Source organism: Sinocyclocheilus anshuiensis, unplaced genomic scaffold (genome assembly GCF_001515605.1).
Source record: "Sinocyclocheilus anshuiensis isolate Anshui unplaced genomic scaffold, SAMN03320099.WGS_v1.1 scaffold202, whole genome shotgun sequence".
Classification (NCBI taxonomy): Eukaryota; Metazoa; Chordata; class Actinopteri; order Cypriniformes; family Cyprinidae; genus Sinocyclocheilus; species Sinocyclocheilus anshuiensis.
Window position 1 is genome coordinate 572,592 of NW_015542342.1, and position 23,578 is coordinate 596,169.

Below are 23,578 nucleotides of genomic sequence, written 5' to 3' on the forward strand. Positions count from 1 at the left end.
TAAAAAAGTTGTTATGACAGAAGTGCAAGATGTAGTCCAAGAAAGAAAATCTGAATTCCAAGATGAAAACTAAAAATTCTAAATAAAAAAGTCAGAATTGCGAGATACAGACAAAAAATGAGGGAAAAAATGTAATTGTGAGATATAAACTCTCAATAGCAAGAAAAAAGCCAATTAATTTTTAATTAATTAACATAAACGTTGCAATTAATTTGCTAAATTAATACAATTAATCTTCAACAAATAGATATTTTTTTCTCTTTTATGTATTTATTTATTATTATTTGTATTTTCCACATGTTTAACAGGCTTGTTGCTTAATAAAAATTTCATCCAACTGCATTAACTGAAACAGAACATAATGAATTATAATTATTTTATTTGTATTTTTTGTGGTTATCCAGCCTTGTATATTTGATTCAAAAGTAGGATTCTTGTTAAATCCTGTAATGACAGGTTCCAAATTATGGGAGAAATCCTGTTAGTTTTCTTTTAGTTTTTGACAAGAACATCATTAATTGAGGTTTGTTAGTCTTGGGTTCAAGGCAGAAATTGCCAATCGATGCTTGTGAAGAGCAGGTCTGACTTCAGAAGCCCATGATGTATCCTGTGAGCCTGGCTCACGAATCAATCAACTGGCACCGGGAAAAGAGATCAGTTAGTCTGAGACACAATCTGGGCCCTTCAACTCAGGAAAATATATTTATAAACACAACGTTTCAGCACAGGTGAAGTTATTCCTCCGGCTACATGCTTCTGTAGCCCTGTGACTATATATCCAGACATGAAACATCAATCCAAATCCTTTGCCTTCGACGCTTTGGCATTCTGTTGTACCCCTCTGCTCTCCCCTGTGGCGGCGTGTTTGTAGATTGAGAATCAGGCAAGAACTGGCTTTGCAACCGGCCGTCGTCTCGTCAGCCAATCAGCACGGAGACCAATGATCTCATTTCGTCTTGTATTTCTGCTCTAGTTGCAGCATTCCCTCCAGAGAGTTTGAGTCCCAGGAAACACACTCAAATACAATTCACATACGCATGCACAGACTCACACACACACGGAGGTGGACAGAGAGATCAAAAGTGAAAAGATGAACGCGTATGGTGCGAGGCTGCGCATGCAAAAGCAGTCTATTGGTTAATTTAGTCAAAGTGTGCACAGCTCGGCACACCTGCACTTCAGTGATTTCACCTTAGACTGAATGACACCTTCTGTGCTACAAGGAGAATATTTCATAACACATCAAAATCAAACATTAAAGGCAAGAGTATCTGCTTTTTCATGGGTTTCAGTTGATTTTTATAAAATGTGTATCACCATCATCACTGTAAAAAATGACCGTGAATTTAACGGTAAAAGATGCTACAGTAAAAATGCTACATTAAAAACCTGTTAAATGGTTAACGGTAAATTCCCCTACTATATACAGTGAAAAACTGTATTGGACATTACATGTATTGGACATTAATTTTACGGTTGTATACCGTTTTTGGAAGTGAAAAAGACCGTATAATTTACAGTGAATAACCGTAAATTGACATTCCCAGAATTCCCTGCGTTACATTTCAAATTTGATGTTTTTTTGTTGAAATAACTATGTTTCTTCTTAGTTTTTTCTTATTAGTTTTGTATATTAGGGTTGTGTGTTACACCTAATGTTGTTAAATGAATGTTTATTGCATTATTTCAGTTTCATGTGTGTTACCATGATGGTGTTTAGTGTTTGTGTGAATGACACTGTGCACCTTCTATATATGTTAATGTTTAAAAGCTGCTTGTGATGGGCTTTGGTTCATCATGTGACTTTCTCATCACCTCCTGCATTTGGTGGTTATCAGTGTATTACAAAGGTACAAAACAGATTTCAGTACTTCAATAGGTTGGTATATTAACATTATATCAGTTAATGAAATTACGGTATTTAACTGTAAATTTAAGTTAAAACTGTAAAACCTAAAACGTCGCTACCGTATTTTTTACGGTAAAATTCCGGCAACTACAGCTGCCGTTTTTTTACCGTAAATTTTATGGATTTTTTTTTTACAGTGTAAGTTGTTTAAAAGATTAAAGGCAATTATAAAAGTTTGATAACATTTTTAATTTGCTGATAAAATATTATATATTTTTACATTATTTGTTACATTTAATTACCCCTTAGCAGATTTTGACACATATACACTCTAAAAAATGCTGGGTTGTTTTAACCCAACTTTGGGTCAAATATTGAGTAACCCAACTTTTGGGTTAAAAATGTAATTGAAAATGTTAACCCAAAAGTTGGGTTACTCAATATTTGACCCAAAGTTGGGTTAAAACAACCCAGCATTTTTTAGAGTGTATGAAACACCTTTGATTCACAACTACTTGCTAATGCACTCACATTGGGATGAAGTACCTGTGTCCATAAGTTTGGGTGAGTAAGGGTTAAGGCTAGAAGGGATACAGCTGTGGCTACTGGGCATGCGCACATCAATATAGCGTAATTTTTGTCACGCTGAACAACAATAATTACTGTATTTGCAATATTGTAAAGGTTAGGTTTAGGGTTGGGGTAGGTGTAGACCTTAATAAAACACTATCTAATAGGTACAAAATTGAATTTATTGTTAACTTATGGCTGTAGCTCCACAACCGTAAGGGCAAAACGCACCAACATATAGTACCTTCAGTGCCCTGTAGATGCCGATATCACTTCTTTTGTAGCAGAAATAAATTGCTGCAGAACAAGCTAGGTGCCATGCAAAAGGTATTAGTCATCACAAATGTATTGAAATAAAGAGTACATATATGACCCTGGAGCACAAAAGCAGTCAATTTTTCAAAATTGAGATTTATACATAATCTGAAAGCTGAATAAATAAGCTTTCCATTGATGTATGGTTTGTTACAATATTTGGCTGAGATACAACTATTAGAAAATCTGGAATCTGAGGGTGCAAAAAAATCTAAATATTGAGAAAATCATCTTTAAAGTTGTCCAAATGAAGTTCTTAGCAATGCATATTACTAATCAAAAATTAAGTTTTAATATATTTACAGTAGGACACTTACAAAATATCTTCATGGAACATGATCTTTACTTAATATCCTAATGATTTTTGGCATAAAAGAAAAATGTATAATTTTGACCCATACAATGTATTGTTGGCTATTGCTACAAATATACCCCAGCGACTTAAGACTGCTTTTGTGCTCCAGGGTCACATATACTAATTCAAAAATGTAGTCAAGAATAGAGTAAAAGTTGCTAATATCTTTGAAACTCAGTAAAACAAAGTAGTCAAAATGATACTTACTGTAAATACAGTAACTCACTGAAAGCAGTGATTTGTTTTTGAAGATAATCATTATTTCGCTGATTATTCTTCCATTCATTTCTTCCGTATTACAAACGAGACACTTGAAGACAAAGTCAGTAAAACAGTTTTTTGAGGTGGTAAGTGCACAGACTGGCTAGTTGTGATGTCATTACCAGCCAAAAGCTTGGGTAATAATAATGAATATTAATTAGGTCATGCTGATGTTGCTAGGTAACCTTCCTGGTCCATCTGGTCTCGTAACCTAATTAAAACTGATTCAGTTTCAGCAAATCATTTGGGTGCACGTCACTATCTAATTCATAATTATGAACTGCGCATTTACCTTAGGATAAGATTTCTGTGAATATGTATGATGATGCTGTTTATGTCAGACCAACCTCATGATCGCACAGATAGTACATGAGCATATGAACAGTACATTTTATTTTTTTGATAAATAAATTGTCTTTTTTTAAAGTGCATATTTATACGTCTATGTATATAGGTCTATACAGTGTTTTAGTCTCAACCCAGTATAACTCAAGTGTACATTTAATATATATATTTTTTCTAATCATAAAGCTTTTTAGATCAGCAGATTGAAATTTAAGAGAAGGTTAGGTATACTGGGTTGTTTACGGGCAAAAAAACAACAACATGACCTTTTCCAGGTAAGCTATCAGGTAACATAGACATGCTATATTACGGTATAAAAATTATAAGAAATATTCCAGATGAAGTGGACTTGATGTTTTGTAGCATTAAGAGGCAGTCCGTGTGTTTTACATTACAGATTATTGCATTTTCTATAGATAGATAGATAGATAGATAGATAGATAGATATTAATAAATAGTGCAGTGAAATACTGCATTGGAGCATTACTCCAAGGTAATGTGCATGTGTGTGTGTGTGTGTGTGTGTGTGTGTGTGTGCATGTTTATGTGGTTTATGAGGACACAAATTTGTATAATAACATGGGTATGACATAGGTATTACAACGAGAAGGTGATTTATGAGGACATTTTCAGTGTCCCCGTAATTCAAAAGGCTTATAAATAAATCAGAATGAGTTTTTTTGAAAATCTAAAAATGCAGAAAGTTTCCTGTGAGGGGTAGGTTTAGGGGTAGGGTTGGTGTAGGGCAATAGAAAATACGGTTTGTACAGTATAAAAACCATTACGCCTATGGAGAGTCCCCATAAACCATAAAAACAAACCTGTGTGCGTGTGTGTGTGTTTGTGTGTGTGTGTGTGTGTAAAAGATTCAATTCCCCTAACATAGATGTTGCTCACCTTACATAAAGAGAGGTCAGGGTCAAACAGAAACATCACATGCCGCGAAGTTCGCAGAAACCTCCAGGCACAAAAGCACCAAGGCCTCCTTTTATACTGTGATACAGAAACACACAGGTCAAAGTTCAAAGACAGAGAAACTCTGGATACCTTTTAATGCTTGAAGAAACTGAAGCATCCACAGTCAAACCACAGATAATCATACAAATGATATGCATATAATAAATTAGATATTTTTAATAAAGTATACTTGGCCTTTTACATATCATTTGAGAAATTGCTCTTTAGCTTTGTAACACATGTTCTTGGTGGTTTCGTGATAAAACTCTTACAATCATGCAATGAGTGATTGCATTTCTGTTCTGTTCAACCAGATCAACTATTCACTGAAAAAATTTGGACACAAAGTGGGCATGGCTACATGCCAAGGACAAGGGTGGACATTAATATTTTCAGTGAATAGCTATTTAAATTGTAGTCTGTTCCTTACTCAAAAGTATCATACGACTTCAGAAGCCCTTTCTTAAGCTGAAAGCTTCGGTCCTTGTGTGAAAAAAGGACCAGTTCATTCTTCAAAGTGTCTCTTTTTAAGTTCCACAGAAAGAAATAAAGTCAAACAGGTTTGAAACGATGTGAGGGAGAGTAAATGACAGAATCTTTTATGACATTGGCCTAATTAGGAGTCGAGACGTGTGTCTCTCTTCTACTGGAGGAGGTACTAGCATATCACGGAGTCGGTGGTAGGTGTCTCGACTCATTCGCATATTTTGACACCAGTCTGTCTCTCTCCACCGTAGTTGCTCCCACCAGCCCTGCAGTAATGAGATCAACAAAACACGCCGCTTCTGTCGACTGCAGTTCACTAATAATTGTCAGGTGTTATATGTCTCCAGTCGCTAATAGTGTTTTGGTCAGAAACTGCCGGCATCTGTGTTTGTTGTTTACAATCTCGAGTCGAGACCCCTGAAGATTGAAGATTTATTCAGTGCGCAAGAACCAAAATTTAAGCAATTTAATCCCTGCATTTAAATGTGATTGTCCCTCCCACAGTGCTGATGTGACCACAGTTAATGTTAGCTCTGTGCCAAATATCTACATTCTCATTATCTGCAATAAAATAGTGAAAGAACTGGAGTCCCCACATCATGATGGCTGTGACAGCAGAGCAAGACGTGTCCACAGTCTGTTTTACTCTTTTCTCACTCTGCTGTACAGTCATAAATGATCTCATTTTAACATTTTACCGAGAATTCTAGGTGGTTTCGTACCTGCTGAGGATCTGTTTGACGCTCAGAGACTAAGACGCTGCAGGAAATGAGAGTGAGGACAGTGAGGAACATGGAGAAGTTTTATGAGTTTTGTACACTACTGTTCAAGAATTTGGGGTTGGTTAGATTTTTTTTTTCACCAAGGCTGCATTTATTTAGTTGAAACTGTAATATTGTGGAAAATTATTACAATTTAAAACAACTGTTGTCTATTTGAATATATTTTCATTGTAATTTATTCCCTCTCTGTCCCTCAGAGAGCCAGTATTGGCAGGTGTTGACTAACCCCTGTTATAGGCTATAGTATGTGTTTTATCAATTTTAGTAGCATGCACCAACTGTTTTTATGACCTTCTTGCCAGCCTCAAAGGAGGAGTAGTGGATGAATCCGTATCCCTTGAGTATTCTCATCACCAACAACCTCGATGTACATGCACCTGAAATTCATCATCACATCGATTATGCACCTTATTGATAAATGTAGCTCAACTGCATCCTTCATCTTGCAGGACAGAACATCACTGAAGAAGGAGGTTGTGTCATAAGTGACACCGCTGTCAATGCTCTCGGCCAGACCCTTGATGAAAATGTTTCTAGTAGGGCTACCATCACGCTGAGAGCGCATGATCTTTATTGGTTTGCCCAGGTCTGGAAGATGAGGGTGCCCTGGGCATATTCAGCAGAAAGAGAGGTTTAATAACACACGATAAAAGATAAAAGTCAGTTGAGTGATTGGCTTTCATAACAGTTGCTTTCAAATGACTTTTTACATTGTTTCCAGTCTGTCACTGATAGACATTCAGTACATGGATCTGATCAAATTCACTTGCCAATATCTTGAAATATTACTAACCATATTCTTACATTTACTTTATAAAACAAAATAAGTAAGCTCACAGCAAAAAGACACGTGAACCATGCAATTGTACTAAAAGGCCTTTTACTTGCTAAAAAAAATACTATCAATATAACAGAAGGCATGTAGTAGATTGTGTGCAACAGGTTGTTCAGCAAACTTTTGATCGTGTTGATAATTTAGAGGTTGTAGAATTTTGCATATCAAATATGATACAGTTTTTATACCTTTATATACTCTGACAGTATTTTCATTCCCAGTTTAGTTGTTGGATAGGACTAGCGGGAGTGTTGCTTTTTGTTATGTACTAAACTTCTCTTTGCAAGTTCTTTTCTGTAACACGATGATTCATTTAGTGCACACTTTCAGTTTCCTCACCCTCACCGTTGTGTTTTAGGTTTCAGCCCAGAAGCTCTATAATGTGAAAGATCTCTCACGTGTTGGAGCCGCACAGTCTCAGAAAAGCCATTCTGTGTTTGGCTGTAAAAATCAGATTGCTGAGAGGCTCTGCATCTGGCGGTCCCACCAGTCTCCTCACCACTTACAACTTAACACTGGAATGAACTCTTCTCTGAAACCCACTATCAAAGATATGACTGCAACATTCAGATGACATAAAAGCTTTAGAATACCGACAGCGGTCAGTGGTTTTATTCCCTTTAGCTGTATATGAGCTCAAGGCTGTGCAAAATTTAAGAATAATATTTTGAAAAAGTTTTTTTTTTGCATGTCATTATTTTTATGACAATTAATGTGTGGTCACATTAGTGAAATTTCAAAAAAGTTAATTTTTTATTGTCAATAGTGACGTATGAAGCACGGTTCACACAGAAGTCACTTTCAAACCAAGCAGCTTTCTGTTAGTCATTGAGGGGAATTTGCATGACCAGCTTGAAAAACTGCACAAATCTGTGCAGTGAAACTCCCAAAAATCTTTAAAAAAAAAAATCTTAAAAAAATTTGATTCATCAGAAAAAAAATATTAATCATTATTTTCATTTCTAATGATTAATATTATAATTATTCATAATATTATCAATTTATATATTTTTGAATGTATTTAATATTAATTTATTAATAACTTTGACCATTTGTTCTGGACGGGCTTTGTCGCATTCACCCAAAGTACAGATTATACTGAAGATTCATAGAGAATTGTGAACTGCTCTGACGTGATCTGAAGAGAGCTAGTTTTCTTCTTTTCAGAGCTGATCAAACAAATCGTTGGCCTGCGTTTCATTATACTGTATGGAGATGTAATGCATAATATCAGAAGCAATTCCGCTGCACAATTCATAGCTTGTCAGATGTTATGGATCCTAATCTTGTGATGGAGTAGAGCAGAACGCACATTCGGTTTTACTTCAAAGGAATGAACCATGTGCCTCTTTTGTGGTCCAGTGAGTGAGGTGGAGCTTTGATTGGCTGCTTGGTTTTAGCTCTGAATATTGCCAATGACAAAGGGACAGATCACTTATTACATGCATTTAACATTACACGTTATTATCTGTCTACCATTTCCATTAGTTTGAACATTTTCATTCTTTACAGAGCATTTGGAGCTGCCTCAAAGACTCATGAAAGATGGAGTGTGACGGATGCTGTAGAAATAACACAAAGTAACCTTTGTGTGACCTTTAATTGCCATTTATTTTCTCCGCTTTAAATTCAGTGACATTCTGTACGGATAGAGTGACAGACATAGAGTGATTTTACATCAAATATGAGAATTTCTGATTTTCTGCAAAGTTCTGTGAAGTTATATAGCTTTGTAGCTTATTACAATGTACACTATACGCAATTTCACTATTAAATTTCAACAAAATGTTCCAGAAAAAAAAAATGCAAGGCAGAATGCAACCTTGATCTAAATAGAAATTCTGTCCAAAGGCGTTAGCTGTATTTTATGTGATTGTAAAACATAATTTCACTGTATGCATGGTTTCAGCTGATGGTGGAACTGTCTAGATAATTACAGCAGCAACAAGTATCAGGATAAGGCTATGTGGAAAATTGTTGATACAGTGTAAACATGTTATGTAACATCAACTGTAATGTGAAAGCATTGCTGCATCTGGCTCTACAATTATTTTAGACCGTATATTTGCACATCTCAAGTCTTAACCATTTGAGGAACATCATAAAATGAAACAGAGGGACCATAAATCTGTTACATCTCAATGTCATGCACGGTTTCATGTCAAGCTTTATTCGTGATTGTGTTGACCTCTTGTGGTAGGAAATAGAAACGCATACATTCATATTCATAGACATGCCAGATATTGGAGAGAAATAAATAGCGTAATAGTCTATAATAGGCTATATATATTATAGCAATTAATAGAATTAGATACATTTATCTTCAAAATATCTTCCACCGAAGAAAGTCACACATACGACATGAGAGTGAGTAAATGATGACAGAATTTCACATTTTTATGACGAACTAGCTATACCTTGTTAATGGTATCAACATCCAACACAGTTGGCTGAACAGTGAATTTACAATGGCAGTGAATTTAACTGGATTTACACATAGGCTAGGCATATAAAGAGCTGCAAAAAGCAGCTACCACGTTGCGCATGCGCACATAGTGTATCAAGTAGTGCGGCAACTGAAGGAGAGGCTGTGGGCAACATCGTCCTCTTTGCATCAGAGTGCTGCAGAAACTCGGTGACACCTGCGAATGGCCTTACAAATGTCAACACGGTCAACAACTGATTTAAACTAATCATTAGAGAAAATCAAAACGGCAAGAATTGATTCCTCTTGACTTGACGACATGAGACATGGCCTGATGTGTGTTCTGCAGAATCCAAAACGAGGAGCAATTTGATTCTCAGACTCTTTATGTCCAGACTCTGCCAACAATGTCCTCACTAAGTGGGAAACATTATTTAAGAACATTGCAGTAGAACAGACTGTGTGCTGTGCTGGACGTATAGTGGATGTCATGGACTCATCTGATGGTGGCATCAAAAACTGAATTTTTTACTTATGCATATTTATATAAACAAAATGTACAGAGAAAAAGAAAGTGCATAAAAATGTCACGTGTATAAAAAAGTGAAAAGCACAATAAATCTACATTTTGCCTTGAAGACATGAAATTTGTATGAGAAAAATTTTAATAACTCTTAAAAATAAAGGTAGGCCTAATAATTTGTTGGATCACCAAACAATGTTCTAAACTCTGAATCATTAAGGTCATCTGTCATGTAAATTCTATATTTTCAATTTAAAATGGCAGCGTGACGAAAAAGTTGAGCAGTTTGTGTAATTGGATTACTGTTGGTCGTTTAACAGTTCTACACACACACACACGCACATACATACACACACACACACACACACAAACAAACAAAGTATTTGTAGGCTGGTTCGCCTCAGTGCATTCCAATGCAATGCTTCAGTTTTAACCATAACAGTGAAAGAGTTCAAGGTAAGAATCAATTACAAACTTTTCAGTTTTCACAACAAATGTCCTTCCTATTTTAAAGAAGTCAACACATTCCAGAAGGTGGTAAAAATAAAGAAATAGCAAATATCAAAGTGGCTGACTGCGCCCCAGTGCACAAAGCAAAGCCCATAAAGACATGGTTGGATGAGTTTGGTGTGGAAGAACTCGGCTGGAGCCCTGACCTCATCCCCATCAAACACCTTTGGGATGAACTGGGACGTAGATTGTGAGCCAGGCCTTCTGGTCCAACATCAGTGCCTGACCTAACAAATGCTCTTCTGGATGAATGGGCAAAAATTCCCACAGAAACACTCCCAAATCCTGTGGAAAGCCTTCCCAGAAGAGGAAGCTGTTATAGCTAAAGGGGGACCAATGTATTTAGGATGCGATGTCTTTAAAGTCCCTGTTGGTGTAATGGTCAGGTGTCCCAATTAAAGACTTAATTGGGTGTCCCAGTTAAGCATTAAAGACATAAAAAATGAATTAGAAAAAAAAGGAAAGAAGACTTATATGCAATAATGTTGTAAAATTTGTATCCTGAATCAGTTTTGGTCATCTATCACTTTGAAGTCACTAATCATCTATGGTCCAATTTAATTTATATGCAATTGTGGGTTATTTGTTAAATAATTTCAGAGTTATGATGTTTTAGTGGAACATCCTGCTTCTTATCCTCTCACAAAATGCGTGCTTTTCCTTGTAGTTATTTGAAGGATTTAATTTGAATTATTAACAGCAATCATATACAGTATGTGTGACTTCAAAAGAGCTAACATTCATCTGCGTTGTACTTTATTCTGTTTCTTCATCTCTTACATATTCTTTCATATAAATTGATTTCTCTCCTCTCTCTCTTGATTATTAATTTGATATATAATCAATTTATCATTAATTTACTTAATTACCCTTCTTTGCTTAGTGCTAAAGTATTCTTCAGTTTTTTATGCGTATGGTAGCATACACACACAGTTGAACACACAGCCTTTGGACTCCAGGCATGTGCACAGTAGAGCTCAAGTGCTGCCCTTTTGGCTTCTGACTAGATAAGTGCACTTTTTGCATGACATTTTATTTTATTTATTTTTTTATTTTTTCATTTTATATTTAAGTTTTTATTTTGAATTAGGCCCATGGCATCAATTTTGAATTAAGTGTGTGTCAGAAAACTGCATTTTACAGACCTTAGTCAGGGTAGGGCCATATTTAATTTTTGACAGGAATGAAATGAAGCTGTGAGGGACAGAAGTACACTCTAAAAAATGCTGGGTTAAATATAACCCAGCGCTGGGTTAAAAAGGGACAAACCCAGCTATTGGGTTGTTTTGACCCAGCGGTTGGGTTCAAAACAACCCAACCGCTGGGTCAAAACAACCCAATAGCTGGGTTCAAAACAACCCAATAGCTGGGTCAAAACAACCCAATAGCTGGGTTCAAAACAACCCAATAGCTGGGTCAAAACAACCCAATAGCTGGGTTCAAAACAACCCAATAGCTGGGTCAAAACAACCCAATAGCTGGGTTCAAAACAACCCAATAGCTGGGTCAAAACAACCCAATAGCTGGGTTCAAAACAACCCAATAGCTGGGTCAAAACAACCCAATAGCTGGGTTCAAAACAACCCAATAGCTGGGTCAAAACAACCCAACCGCTGGGTCAAAACAACCCAATAGCTGGGTTTGTCCCTTTTTAACCCAGCGCTGGGTTATATTTAACCCAGCATTTTTTAGAGTGTACAGTGTGTTCAATGGATTGTACTGTTATTCAGCCTTTTTGAGAAAAAAAAAAAGTTTACTAGACAAAAACTCCATAAAACTGTTTTTAAATTTCTCTTTTTTTTTATGTTTTATTATTAACAAGAAAATAAATGGCCTTTTGTCACTTGAACAGCTGCCCACCAAAATGTCTGTGCACGGCCCTGCTGTGCTGGCGATCAACAAAAGGACAGTTTTTATTCAAGTCAGAATTACAACAACTTACATCTACACCACATACATCATTACAGACCAAAACGCATGCCAATATTAGACCACGGATCTGAAATTAACTGGGGATGGGGGCAGAAATGTTAGGAAATTGGACAATAATGCCCCTGCACAACAAAACTAAACTTATTACAGCTGTTGCGAATAATTAAAGTGAAAAATAAATGTAAGGTGTCGCTTGCGGCAATTAAATTTAGACCTGCTCATGCTGCATCATATTTCTTTTTACACATTTTTACAGCATTGCACATTATAACCAATCACACATGATTCCGTTGAGCTTATGAATGCAGTGGCCAATCAGAAGCATTCTGATTAATTATCGCAGAAGCTGAAACGCCAGAAATTATACTGCAGAATTCAGAAACAAACTTGACAAGATACAGGACATTTCATTCCTTCAGGTTCATACTTTCATGCATTTACACAAAAACTGAAATTCATTACCTCACAAGGTGAATTTTAATTCAATGAATATTAATAACTTTGTATAATTCATATTAATTACATTACGTGTCATTTTAATTCAGTGTAATGACATGACGCCTAATTTAATGGCTGAAAGGAAAATGCAAAAATTAAGATCTAGTCACATAAATATGATTTGAATAAAACTATCTTTTGGCTCATTCTGGCTTTTGGCTCATTTCTCCCTTTAGGTCGAGAAGTCAGTGGTGACTGGACTGAAGACCTATCACTGGATGAAACTATCAGTGGTCACCTTGAAACTCCAGTCCATGTTACACCTGACTTGAGTGCTGACCATAGACTGTATAAAAAAAATTCACCCCCCTCACAGTTGTCATGAAGGGCAAAATTAGCTAAATAGACCAAAATCATTTTTTGAACCAGGCTGTAAACATGTTTTTTTCTGCTGTAAAGTTGGGCATTTAACATGGGGAGTCTATGGGATTGACTCACTTTTGCAGCCAGCCTCTAGCGGCCAGTTGACGAATTACAGTTTAAGTCACTTCCGTGTTGGCTTCACTTAATTAGGAAAATAGTGTGTCAATAATGCAAAACGACAATAGTAAACACAAATTTTTCAGTTAAAGACAGTTCATCATTGAATTCAGTGATGTCAACATCCAGGTCAGTTTAAATAGTATCTTTGCAATCAAGTCAACGGTATCGCTGGAAAAGAAGTGTCCCCAACTAAGCAAGCCAGAGGCGACAGGCTGTACCAGGCTGTAAACATTTTTGTTCTGCTGTAAAGTTGGGCATTTTAACATGGGGGGTGCTTCTCAATTCTTATTTGTGCATCCTCGTTTCCTTTCCTTGCTTCCTTTCCTCGCGTCTTAGCTCCACCCCTTCAGGATGTGAGGGAAGGACACAAGGAAAAGACGGGAGGACGGAGGAGTTGAATCAAGTGAAATGATATACCCTCGCTCCCTTTAGCGTCACTTCAAAGCATCATCAGCTGAGCTAAAGGGATCTGCCCTTATGTTGTTAAAGTTTGTTATTTAAGACATTCATAATAAATATTAATAAAGCAAGATGCCCTGTTTGAAATATATGGCATGTATGGTTTATTTAAACTGCCAAGGTAAAATATAAATTAAAATGATTACGACAGATGTGAAGGGGGAGGAGAATGTATACGTGCGTCAGGTTTTTTCGATGAAAAACACTTCGGCAAAGGATACACCTGTGTATCCTTGCTCATAGCTCCTCAGGAAGCCTCCTCATTCCTCGTCTCCTCGTGGTGCAATTAGAAAATTGAGATGTCCTGCAAGATGGCTGAGCTCGATCGGTTTCCGGGTCATAGGATGGAGGACAGAGGAGCGAGGAAACGAGGAGGGATATTGATATTGCCAGCCTCTAACGGCCAGTCGATGAATTGCAGTTTTAGTTACTTCCGTGTTGGTTTCACGAGAGAGACTGGAAGGTTGCCGCTTGGTGCTGACGTCCCAAAAGCTACAGTCTGCGCCACGCCCGACTGAAATAATAAGCTACAATCTATGCCACTGATGTCCCCGCATGCTACAGTCTATGCCCTGTCCGACTGTAGTGATTACGTCCCCCAAGCTACAGTCTGTGTCACGTCCGATGGCGTCCCTGCAGCTTTTCTCTCAGCCACATCCAACTGTATTGATGATGCCACTGCACCTTATTTCTCGGCCATGTCAGACCGTAGAGTTGACGCCCTCCAAGCTTCAGTCCGCTTTGTAGCTGACTTGAGTCTCGAGCTCCAGCCTACATCAGACTGTAGAGTCAAAGTCCCCCGAGCTACAGTCTGTGCTGTGCCCAGCTGTAGTGTTGATGTCCCCCAAGCCTCAGTCTGTCGGACAGAGGACACTGTGTCATCTCAGTCGAGAGAGCTGGAGGACAATGAGACAATTATTATTGGCAAGTTTGCTACCATAACCCTAACATAACCCAACACAGACACTCTTTAATCCACAGTTAAATTAATTTTTGCTTTAATTTGACTTTAAAATAATTTTTTTTAAGGGTAGTTCATAACTAACATGGTAATGTTTTTTTTTAAATAGTTGAAGATGAAATAAGTTATGTCACTGATTGACATTTTATGACAACACCTGTTATTTATTTTTTTACAGACATCAACTCATGCCGTTATGAAATCGGCACTCAGCTGGGCGAAGGAGGCTTTGGAACCGTTTATGCAGCGACTCGTTTGGACAATGGCCTTCAGGTATCAATTTGTATTACTTACAATATGTATCTAGCTAATCATTTCTGTCCTGTTATAGTCTCACTCTCTTATCTGCAAGCACTTGTGTTTCATATATGAACTATTTAGAGCACTTGACATGTCAGACCTGTTTAGACATGCTCTACTGCTATTTAAATTCATGAAAATGTATGTTCAGGGTTAATGATTGAAATGTTATGAACTCTGCACACAAATTAACTTATCCAAATCCTTTTTTTGTTGTTGTTGTTTTCTTGATCCGGTGGCAGTAAAACTCACCTCCAGCAGGAACACGAAATTCATCAGCATTGTAAGTAGGCTGCAGTTCTCTCTGTTTCTTCTCTGAAGTCACTGTTAATTAATCATAGACTACATATGATTTTCAGTATACAAACTGCCAGGACTTGTTTAAATCCTATCAGCATCTCCCCATTATAACAACTGTCTTTCTTCTATAGGACGGTTATTCCAAACGCCTTCCACTGGAGGTCGCTCTGCAAATTCTTGCAAATCAAGGCCCCAGGGTTCCTGAAATCATCCAGCTTCTGGACTGGTAGGTGGAGCCTGACCACTACATTTTGGTCCTAGAGCGACCTATGCCCTGTCAGTCCTTATATGAATATATAAAGTGCTATAAGGGCACCATTGAAGAGGACGCGGCATGGGTTATCATGCGCCAGGCAACACTTGCAGCTCAAACGTGTATTGATATCAAGCTGGAAATCTTGCTGATTAACACAGACACCCTCGAAGTCAAATGGATTGACTTCGGATGCAGTGCAATCCTCACCAACGCGGGTTACACATCCTTTGCTGGTATGTATGATCCCTCAAAGCTGTAAAGTGGGTCTCAAACTCTGGTAATGAGTGAGTCAGGCTCTCATGAAGCATCATGGAATGGTATCCACGTTTGTAAATCAAATAGCATCAAATCATTTCATGCATGATAATGGTTATCTAGTTAAAATGCCGTGTTAATGCAAACTTACAAATCAGACAAAATTTCTTTCCCCCAGGCACAGAAGAGTACTGCCCTCCCGGCAAGTACCACGGGGAACCGGCGATGGTGTGGTCACTCGGGATACTCTTGTTTGTAATCCTCTTCTGGAAATTTCCAAGGAGACGAAACCTTTGCAAGATCAATGATAAAATTTGGACCAAAGATGGCTTGTCGCAAGATGAGGTCTTCATTCCAGCAAAGAACAATTCTAAAATCTTCTCATTCTAAATCTTACTAGATAGAATAAAGATATGAGGCAGAAAAAGCAACTTTTGAGTCTAGTGGCTTAATTAAGAATGTCATTTTGATAATTTGACTGTCAATCAGAAAGAGCATGTGTGAAGTTAAAGGTAATAATCAGACATCTCTCTAAAATCTAGCGCTGTCACCTTGTGTTGACATTGTGAAACTGAATGATTTGTAAATTATGCTTGGTGGGCCACATATTATACATTTCAATAGTTGCGGGCCGTTTGAAATTCATCCACGGGCTGGACTTTGGACACCCCTGCCTTATCATATCTGATATTTTAAGAGACGTAGTGACTTGATTGTATGTTTTGAGTGTTTTTGCTCTATATTTCACCAATAATAATGTCCAAATAAAGCAGAGCATCTCCCAGCACCATTCAGCATTTTTGAAATAAGGTGAAATCACCGTATGTTAATATAGAAACATATATTTTAAAAATACAGAAACAAAATAATTTTAAAAAGTAAAGATTCTGAAAGCACTGAAGGAGATCCCATAATAGTGTAATATAGATTTAGAGTAGTATCAACAAATGACATTTTATTATATGATATGATTCATTTTAAATAGGATGGTTTCATTATAAAAATGGTGATTATCTCTAAGATGGACACCCAACTTAATATATGATATTTAGCACCTAGAGACGACCTCTACAGCCCTGAATGTCAGCAGAGACCATGTCAACTAAATGCGCCCCAGAGACAGATCACCTGTGAAGACCTCGTCACCTCATCGGCACAAGACCACAGGAACCAGACGAGTCCTCTGCACAATCTGACCTGTGCTGCAGCCTGGAATTAAACCACGCCATGCTAGTTTTGTCTGGCCAGAGGAGAACTGGCCCCCCAACTGAGCCTGGTTTCTCCCAAGGATTTTTCTCCATTTTCTCTCCACTGTTGCCTTTGGCTTGCTTAGTTGGGGACGCTTGACTGATTGCACAGACTCTGTTGGAAGAGAGCTGAACTGGATGAGGACATCACTGAATCATCAATGAACTGACTTTAGCTGGAAAATGACTCTTATTGTTTTCTTGCATTATTGACAAACTATTTTCCTGTTTGACGCTGCTTTGACACAATCAGTATTGTATAAAGCGTTACCCAAATAAAGTTGACTTGACTTGATTTACCATCTGAATCTAACCATGCCATGTCAACAAATGGAAAAGTCATCCAGCTATTTATTATCATGTTAATAATTGTGCAACAGCAGGGGCACTTTTTACCCCAAATACCATACTTTTACATATTATTCCCTTATTATTTAATTACCTTAAACAAAACTGAAAATCATTAATAAGACCTAGCTTTGTCTCAAAAAATATATTCAATAATTTTAGCGACTCTCATTTGCTACTTAAATCTACAATATATATATATATATACACAGTGCTGGGAGTAACGCATTACAAGTAACGCGAGTTACATAATCAGATTACTTTTTATACGGCTGTAAATGTACTTTCCCTTCAGCCTGAGGCTTATTAATTTCACTTTTGGTGTGAAAAGGCTTTTATATTTGCCAAAAATATAACTTTTTATTTTAAAAACAAACAAGCAAGCCCTGTCCAGATTTAAAAAGTAACACAAAAGTAACGTAACGCATTACTTTCCATAAAAAGTAACTAAGTAACGCAATTAGTTACTTTTATGGTGTAACGCAATATTGTAACGCATTACTTTTAAAAGTAACTTTCCCCAACACTGTATGTATATATATATATATATATGCAAGATGTCCACATGGCTGCATTAAGGACAATAATCGGCAGATGGCAGCATTTATGTTATGTTTCTGTCCCATCCACCTGTCAGAGCGGACCGTGTGTGACGTCACACACACCTCACCTTCACTTTCCCGCCCCTGCCTCGCGAACACATTCACGCGCTCGTAAGTTTTAAGTAAAGCCTCCCTCCGCTCAACTCCGCAGCCCGTTACCGAGCCGCTTTCTTTCGGAAATCTATAACACAGCTCTCGCAGACGGCCGTCTTGCTATGAGGACTTGAGGGAGGCGATAAGAGTGCCGTCTGTCCGGATTATTTCGGAGTAACCGACTGAGCGCAACGTTTTTGGCGAGCCGAGTTATCCACAGCCGTCGCGAGAGGGGCAGGAGAATGTCGCGGGACCCGGAGGAGGTCAATAAACTGACCGAGAGCACTTACAAGGTGAGAGACATGACACCTAACGGTACCTCACGAGATTATTCACCTGTTGAGAGCTCCGCGGCTAGGTTAAGCGCGAAACATCCGCGTGTCATCGCGCTCAGGTTGACCGTTAGGAGATTCCGCTGGTTAGGAGACCTCCAGCCTGGTCAGGAAACTCAAAGTCAAACTATATGTAGAACAGGTCATTTGATGGTTTAGCTGGTAAAGTAGAAGAAGGCAAACACGAATCTCTTCGACTCATTCAAGTCGAGCCACAGGTCATTACCAGAGCACATATGGCACATTTATTGACACACCCAAATGAGTCAGATGTGAATCCAGATCCGGGGATTTAGACGCATAACTATACTGATAAGGGTTTTTTTTGCCTCCTGGGAATGTATTATCACTCAACACTTGTGTGAATCATATGCTTTATTTCAGCAAAAAACAGGCTTAATATTAGCACATCCAGATATAATTTAATTTGTTAACGACACACACACACATATATATGTATGTAAACACACCTACACCCACATGACCTTATGATACGTTATTTTGTATTTTCTGTAATTCCCAATTGTAAAATGTACCATTCCATTTTTTATGCATGTAGTATTCTTCCTTATGTTTTTGGAGCTGAATATGACCCGGGCTTGCTCATTCACTCAGGTGGCTTACTGATATTGAGTGACTTTCCCTGTGGAGACATAGATCCCACGTAGTATAAAATAAATTATTAGCCCAATTCTTACAAGTTAAAATTTCTCTCAACTATTGTCTTAAAAATGTTAACATTTCTTTGTTTTGTAAATTTGAATTTGTTCGTTCACTAAATGCAACATGCCACGTTCAGCCAATAAATTGCCAACCAGTGCAACTACATTTTTCTCATTTAGCAAATTTTCAATTAAAAAATGCTGGGTTGTTTCAACCCAACTTTGGGTCAAATATGGACTAACCCAGCCGTTGGGTTAAATTTTTACATTAAATTTTTAACCCAAAAGTTGGGTTAGTCCATATTTGACCCAAAGTTGGGTTGAAACAACCCAGCATTTTTTAGAGTGTAGGACCAATAAATTGATTAGCTACGTTGTTTTATAGGACATTTAATATGTGACGTTAACTAAGTACTAATCATCTTACAGTGCTGCAAAGATATCAGGGAAACGCTTTTAAAAGATTGTAAATAGACCACAACACTTGACACACAATCCTCAAGAATAGTGTCAATCAACTAGTGTATAAAGATGAGCTCGTAACATTACAACGAATAGCTAACAATAATGACAAAGCATCAAAAGTCAGCAAACAGCAAAACAGACTTCGGTAACAGAAAATGCATAATTTGTTCATGCTGCTGTGCAGTGCATTCTGGGAACTCTCAAACCCTTAACATTACAGCAGTGTGGTTCAGTCTAAAATGCTTGGTTCAGACAATTGTTTTTGACTAGTTGGGGCAACATTTAGTTGGACTAGCGTGGATTATTTTTAATGTATTTTCAAGTAGTTCTTAGTATTTCTGACTCAAAATTTTAATGGAAAATATGTAGCTGCTTAGCTTATATTTAATTGCTTTTTTATAGTATGACGGACATTTCTTTTGAGAAAATGTTACATACAAGTTTACAGTTAGTTTGTGGTGATCTAATTTTGCGGTATAGCTTAAAGTAACGCTTTCATTGGGAGGAGGTTTATTATCAGAGACCGGCGGCTCCCACGCGTCATATCTCTCTATGAGTGCGTCATTCCAATATAGTTTAATTCCAGTATAATATCAGCTGTGCCTCCTGTCATACAGTCTCAGGCGGTTCGAGACGTGTCAGGGAGTGGGCTGTCTTCATGAATTGAGGATTAGTAAGCATTAAGCAAGCACATGTATGCCACTTGAAGTTCAGTAAATATAGCCGAGCCCAAGTGTTCACTAGTGACTCATTCAAATCTCTGCCTCCTTTCTTCCTTTGAACTAATGCAGTGCTGGCAACTATTAAAACACATGGCCTTGTTGCTCAGTAACTGATCTTGTTGTTAGAGTTTCCCATTAGAGTTTCCCACTGTTCTCAACTTGAGTTCATTCTTCCAAACTTTGTCACTCACGTGGTGTCACCACCAGACTGTCTCATCGACTCGAGGTACTTCGCCATACTGACACGGAGAGGTGCTCGGATTAATTTAAATTCAAGATCTTATTCCGAAGAACGGGCACAGCACCTCTACCCCTGAGATGTGCAACCTGTGAGAACATCTACAGAAAGAAAGAGTCGAGTGGATCAACTCATGAATGGATAGCCTATTTCTTCTTGAAGGTCTCTCACAAGATATGCGGATGACTGGCTCTCTATAAGTTGTTAATAAGTGATTTTATCCAAAAGAGACCCATATGGAAAGGTATCTGTGAATATATTCATACGTTTTCATATGATTAATTATTAGCATATTAGGTGTACAGTGCTATTAGCAAGACATTAAAGTTCCTTTAAGGCAAGTCATTTGGCGGCCATCTTGGTTATGGCCATAGGCAGCTATTTTCTATCTACAAAGGATTGCATTCTAATAACACGTCAAATCTCCAAAACATTTTGCCTACAGATTGCTTCTTTAGGGCTTATTACACACACACACACACACACACACACACACAACAACAACTTGATCTAGTTAATATACCAAAATTTCATCAACCAAAGATATTCAGCCAAAACAGAAAAAAAACAAAAAAAGGATTTCTGTCAAAATAGTTTCAGAGGGCCGAAATCACTGTGACGTTTGATTATTGCTTCTCTGATGACCAAAAAATGACGCAAAAATTGTTTGACCGAAATATCAAGAAGCAGCTCAAAGAGCATTATTACTGGGTTAATATATATCTCTGAACAGCATATTAGTCTAAATTACCCAAGTTTATTTACAAGTATTTTACTTTCAGTTTCAGTTTTCAACTAAATGAACTTTAATTTCAGTTTTAGTGTTTGGTAAAGGTTAAAAAAACATTATGGTGCATCACTATAATATACCATTTAACCAAAAAAGGTAGGATTTCCTTTGCAACAGCCACTGTATTGAATGTTAGGATTTCTCTCAATAATTTTTTTTTTTTTTTTAAAGGAGTGTACCATCTCTTCCTCTAATAATGTCTCTGATAACATATGGAATATTTTATAAACTATATAAAATGGTTACTTTGGGGGAAATGGTAAATAGTATTTTTGATAGACCAATACTTAATTTTTAAAACCAAACCCGAAACTGGTCCAACAGCTTGTTCTGACTCAAAAAGTGTGTGTGTGCACTTGGACAAAATCAGTTACGTTGATATTAAAACAATTTACTCAACCAGTAATTACAAACCATCCATGAAATTCAGTCCTGAAACAGGATGGAACCCAACATTTTATAGTTTGTCGGGTCTCTTTAGGATTGTGTAGATAGCAGATCTCCATATTCATTACAATAGCATACTTAAAGGTGCACTAAGAGATTTTTGCCAAACGATGTTGATACTTGAAAGCACCAAAAAAAAAACACGCCCATACCCCAACAGGACCTCGCCCCTAATTTGATAACTCCGCCCCACACGTACGTACACAACCCTGGCAGCGACGATGGCGGAATCTGCTATGCTTGCCGGCTGCAGCACATTCAAGCAAAAGCCAACACAGAATAGTTGTGTGAAAAAATCAAAATGAGTGTAACTTGCAATCGAATGTGATTGTCATGCGTATCTTGTCAGTAAAGCCGGTTCTGTGATTAGTAGTAAATCTCCAGCACATGCTTTCAGATGGAGCAGCGTTTACTACACAAAGCCGTAGTTTACTGACAAGCTACACAAAATCACGTTCATAATCGCAGACGATTTAATCGCCTGATTATGAAATAGAAGAAATCGCTCTGCGATTATGAAAGCTGTTTGCGTAGCTTGTCAGTGAACTACGGCTCTGTGTAGTAAATGCTGCTCCATTTGAAAGCACGTGAAAATACCACATTTAATAACACATTTTTACTCCAAACTCACTTCATAACAATCGTAGCTTCTGCCTAATCGCGATTTATTGCCTTTGCGATTTAATTTCGATTAATCGTGCAGCCCTAGCGTAACTCACCTATCAAGAACAAACAAAGCAACCTCGGCGTCCGATCAGGCGTTCCCGCTCCTTGAGTCCTCTCCACCGCGGGAAAGCTGCTCCAATATTTATGCGGGTCCTACCTTTTGCCTGATCATAACCCTTCTTTTTAATGTTTTGTTCCTCCAAAATGTTCCTCTTTTTTTTTTTTTTTTATCTGCCATCTCTCGCTATCTATAGTTGATCTGCTAATATCCGTCCTGTGCACTCAATAAGTGCTCTCTTCTCCCTGTCATTACTAGACACGCCCCTTACTGCTGATTCGCAGCAAGTGCGTTTTGGGACTCGGTCCGACACTGTGGACAAAAGCTTTTTTCAAATATTGCTTCATGCACCTTTAAATATGTTGTTATGGGCCAAAGCAGAAGCATTTTACACTTTGAAATCAGGTAAGGCAGGCTACTTTTGATGTAACCCTTCTTGCACAGTACATTAGTACGAGACAATTTAAAATGGCACTGAAGAGGTTGTTTCATGAACAGAACTGTCTCTGTCCACACAATGTCATGATTGCGACTGATTACATCATGATTGCTCATGCCAATATTTTAACCATTTCCTCTGTTTGAAATCCCTCTTCTCAGAATGTTATGGAACAATTCAACCCAGGGTTACGTAACCTCATAAACCTGGGAAAGAGCTACGAGAAAGCGGTTTCAGGTGAGCCTCACCTTTTCATATCCTTACTATAAGAACATACAATAAAGCACATTTAAATGTCATTTTAAAAATGCTTTAATAATTTCCATATAGCAGTAGTATGTATGTTTTTAGCCATTGTCGCAAATTGTAAGGCTGCATTGCTTTATGAAGCCTTTGGTTATTTACGAGTCCCTGTACTCTGTTTTTATCAGTGCTTGATGATAAATACTGGGTTTTTAATGGCCCATGCTGATATCTAGAGAGCAGATTGTTTATGGCAGCTATATATACATTACGATTGCACAACAAAGAGGAAAAATTTGATGTGATCAGCTTTGGATAAAGAGGTGTGATAAGCCCAAGATTAATTTGTCAAATCAATTTCAATTATTTATTATCAGTTACAGCCAGGAAATAATGACACATCCAATATCCACTTCTCCTGTTTTTATGGGTAGATGAACATCAGTCCAACTTAACTTTTTAATCGCAATCAAATTAAAATCTATACAAAGCGTAGACTTAACTAACGATTTACACATGCAAAATGACATCCAGATGAATTATGGAGGGAAAGATAGAGCACTGACTTC

General features: G+C 37.5%; 1 protein-coding gene and 1 pseudogene across 3 annotated transcripts in view; both read left to right on the forward strand.

Annotated features, from left to right (window-relative positions):
• Nucleotides 1–14,130: 14,130 nt before the first annotated feature.
• LOC107691238 (serine/threonine-protein kinase pim-3-like) lies at nt 14,131–16,047 on the forward strand (annotated as a pseudogene).
• Nucleotides 16,048–17,910: 1,863 nt separating this feature from the next.
• LOC107691223 (brain-specific angiogenesis inhibitor 1-associated protein 2-like protein 1) overlaps nt 17,911–23,578 on the forward strand; it is a 71,537-nt gene continuing 65,869 nt past the window's right edge. For 2 of the 3 annotated variants that reach the window (XM_016489726.1, XM_016489728.1), the window contains exons 1-2: nt 17,913–18,240; nt 22,928–23,003. In XM_016489726.1, the coding sequence (XP_016345212.1) occupies nt 18,190–18,240; nt 22,928–23,003 (127 nt within the window). In that variant the 5' untranslated portion in view covers nt 17,913–18,189. Of the gene's footprint in view, nt 18,241–22,927; nt 23,004–23,578 lie in introns of all 3 variants that reach the window. The other variant, XM_016489727.1, reaches the window with a different exon arrangement.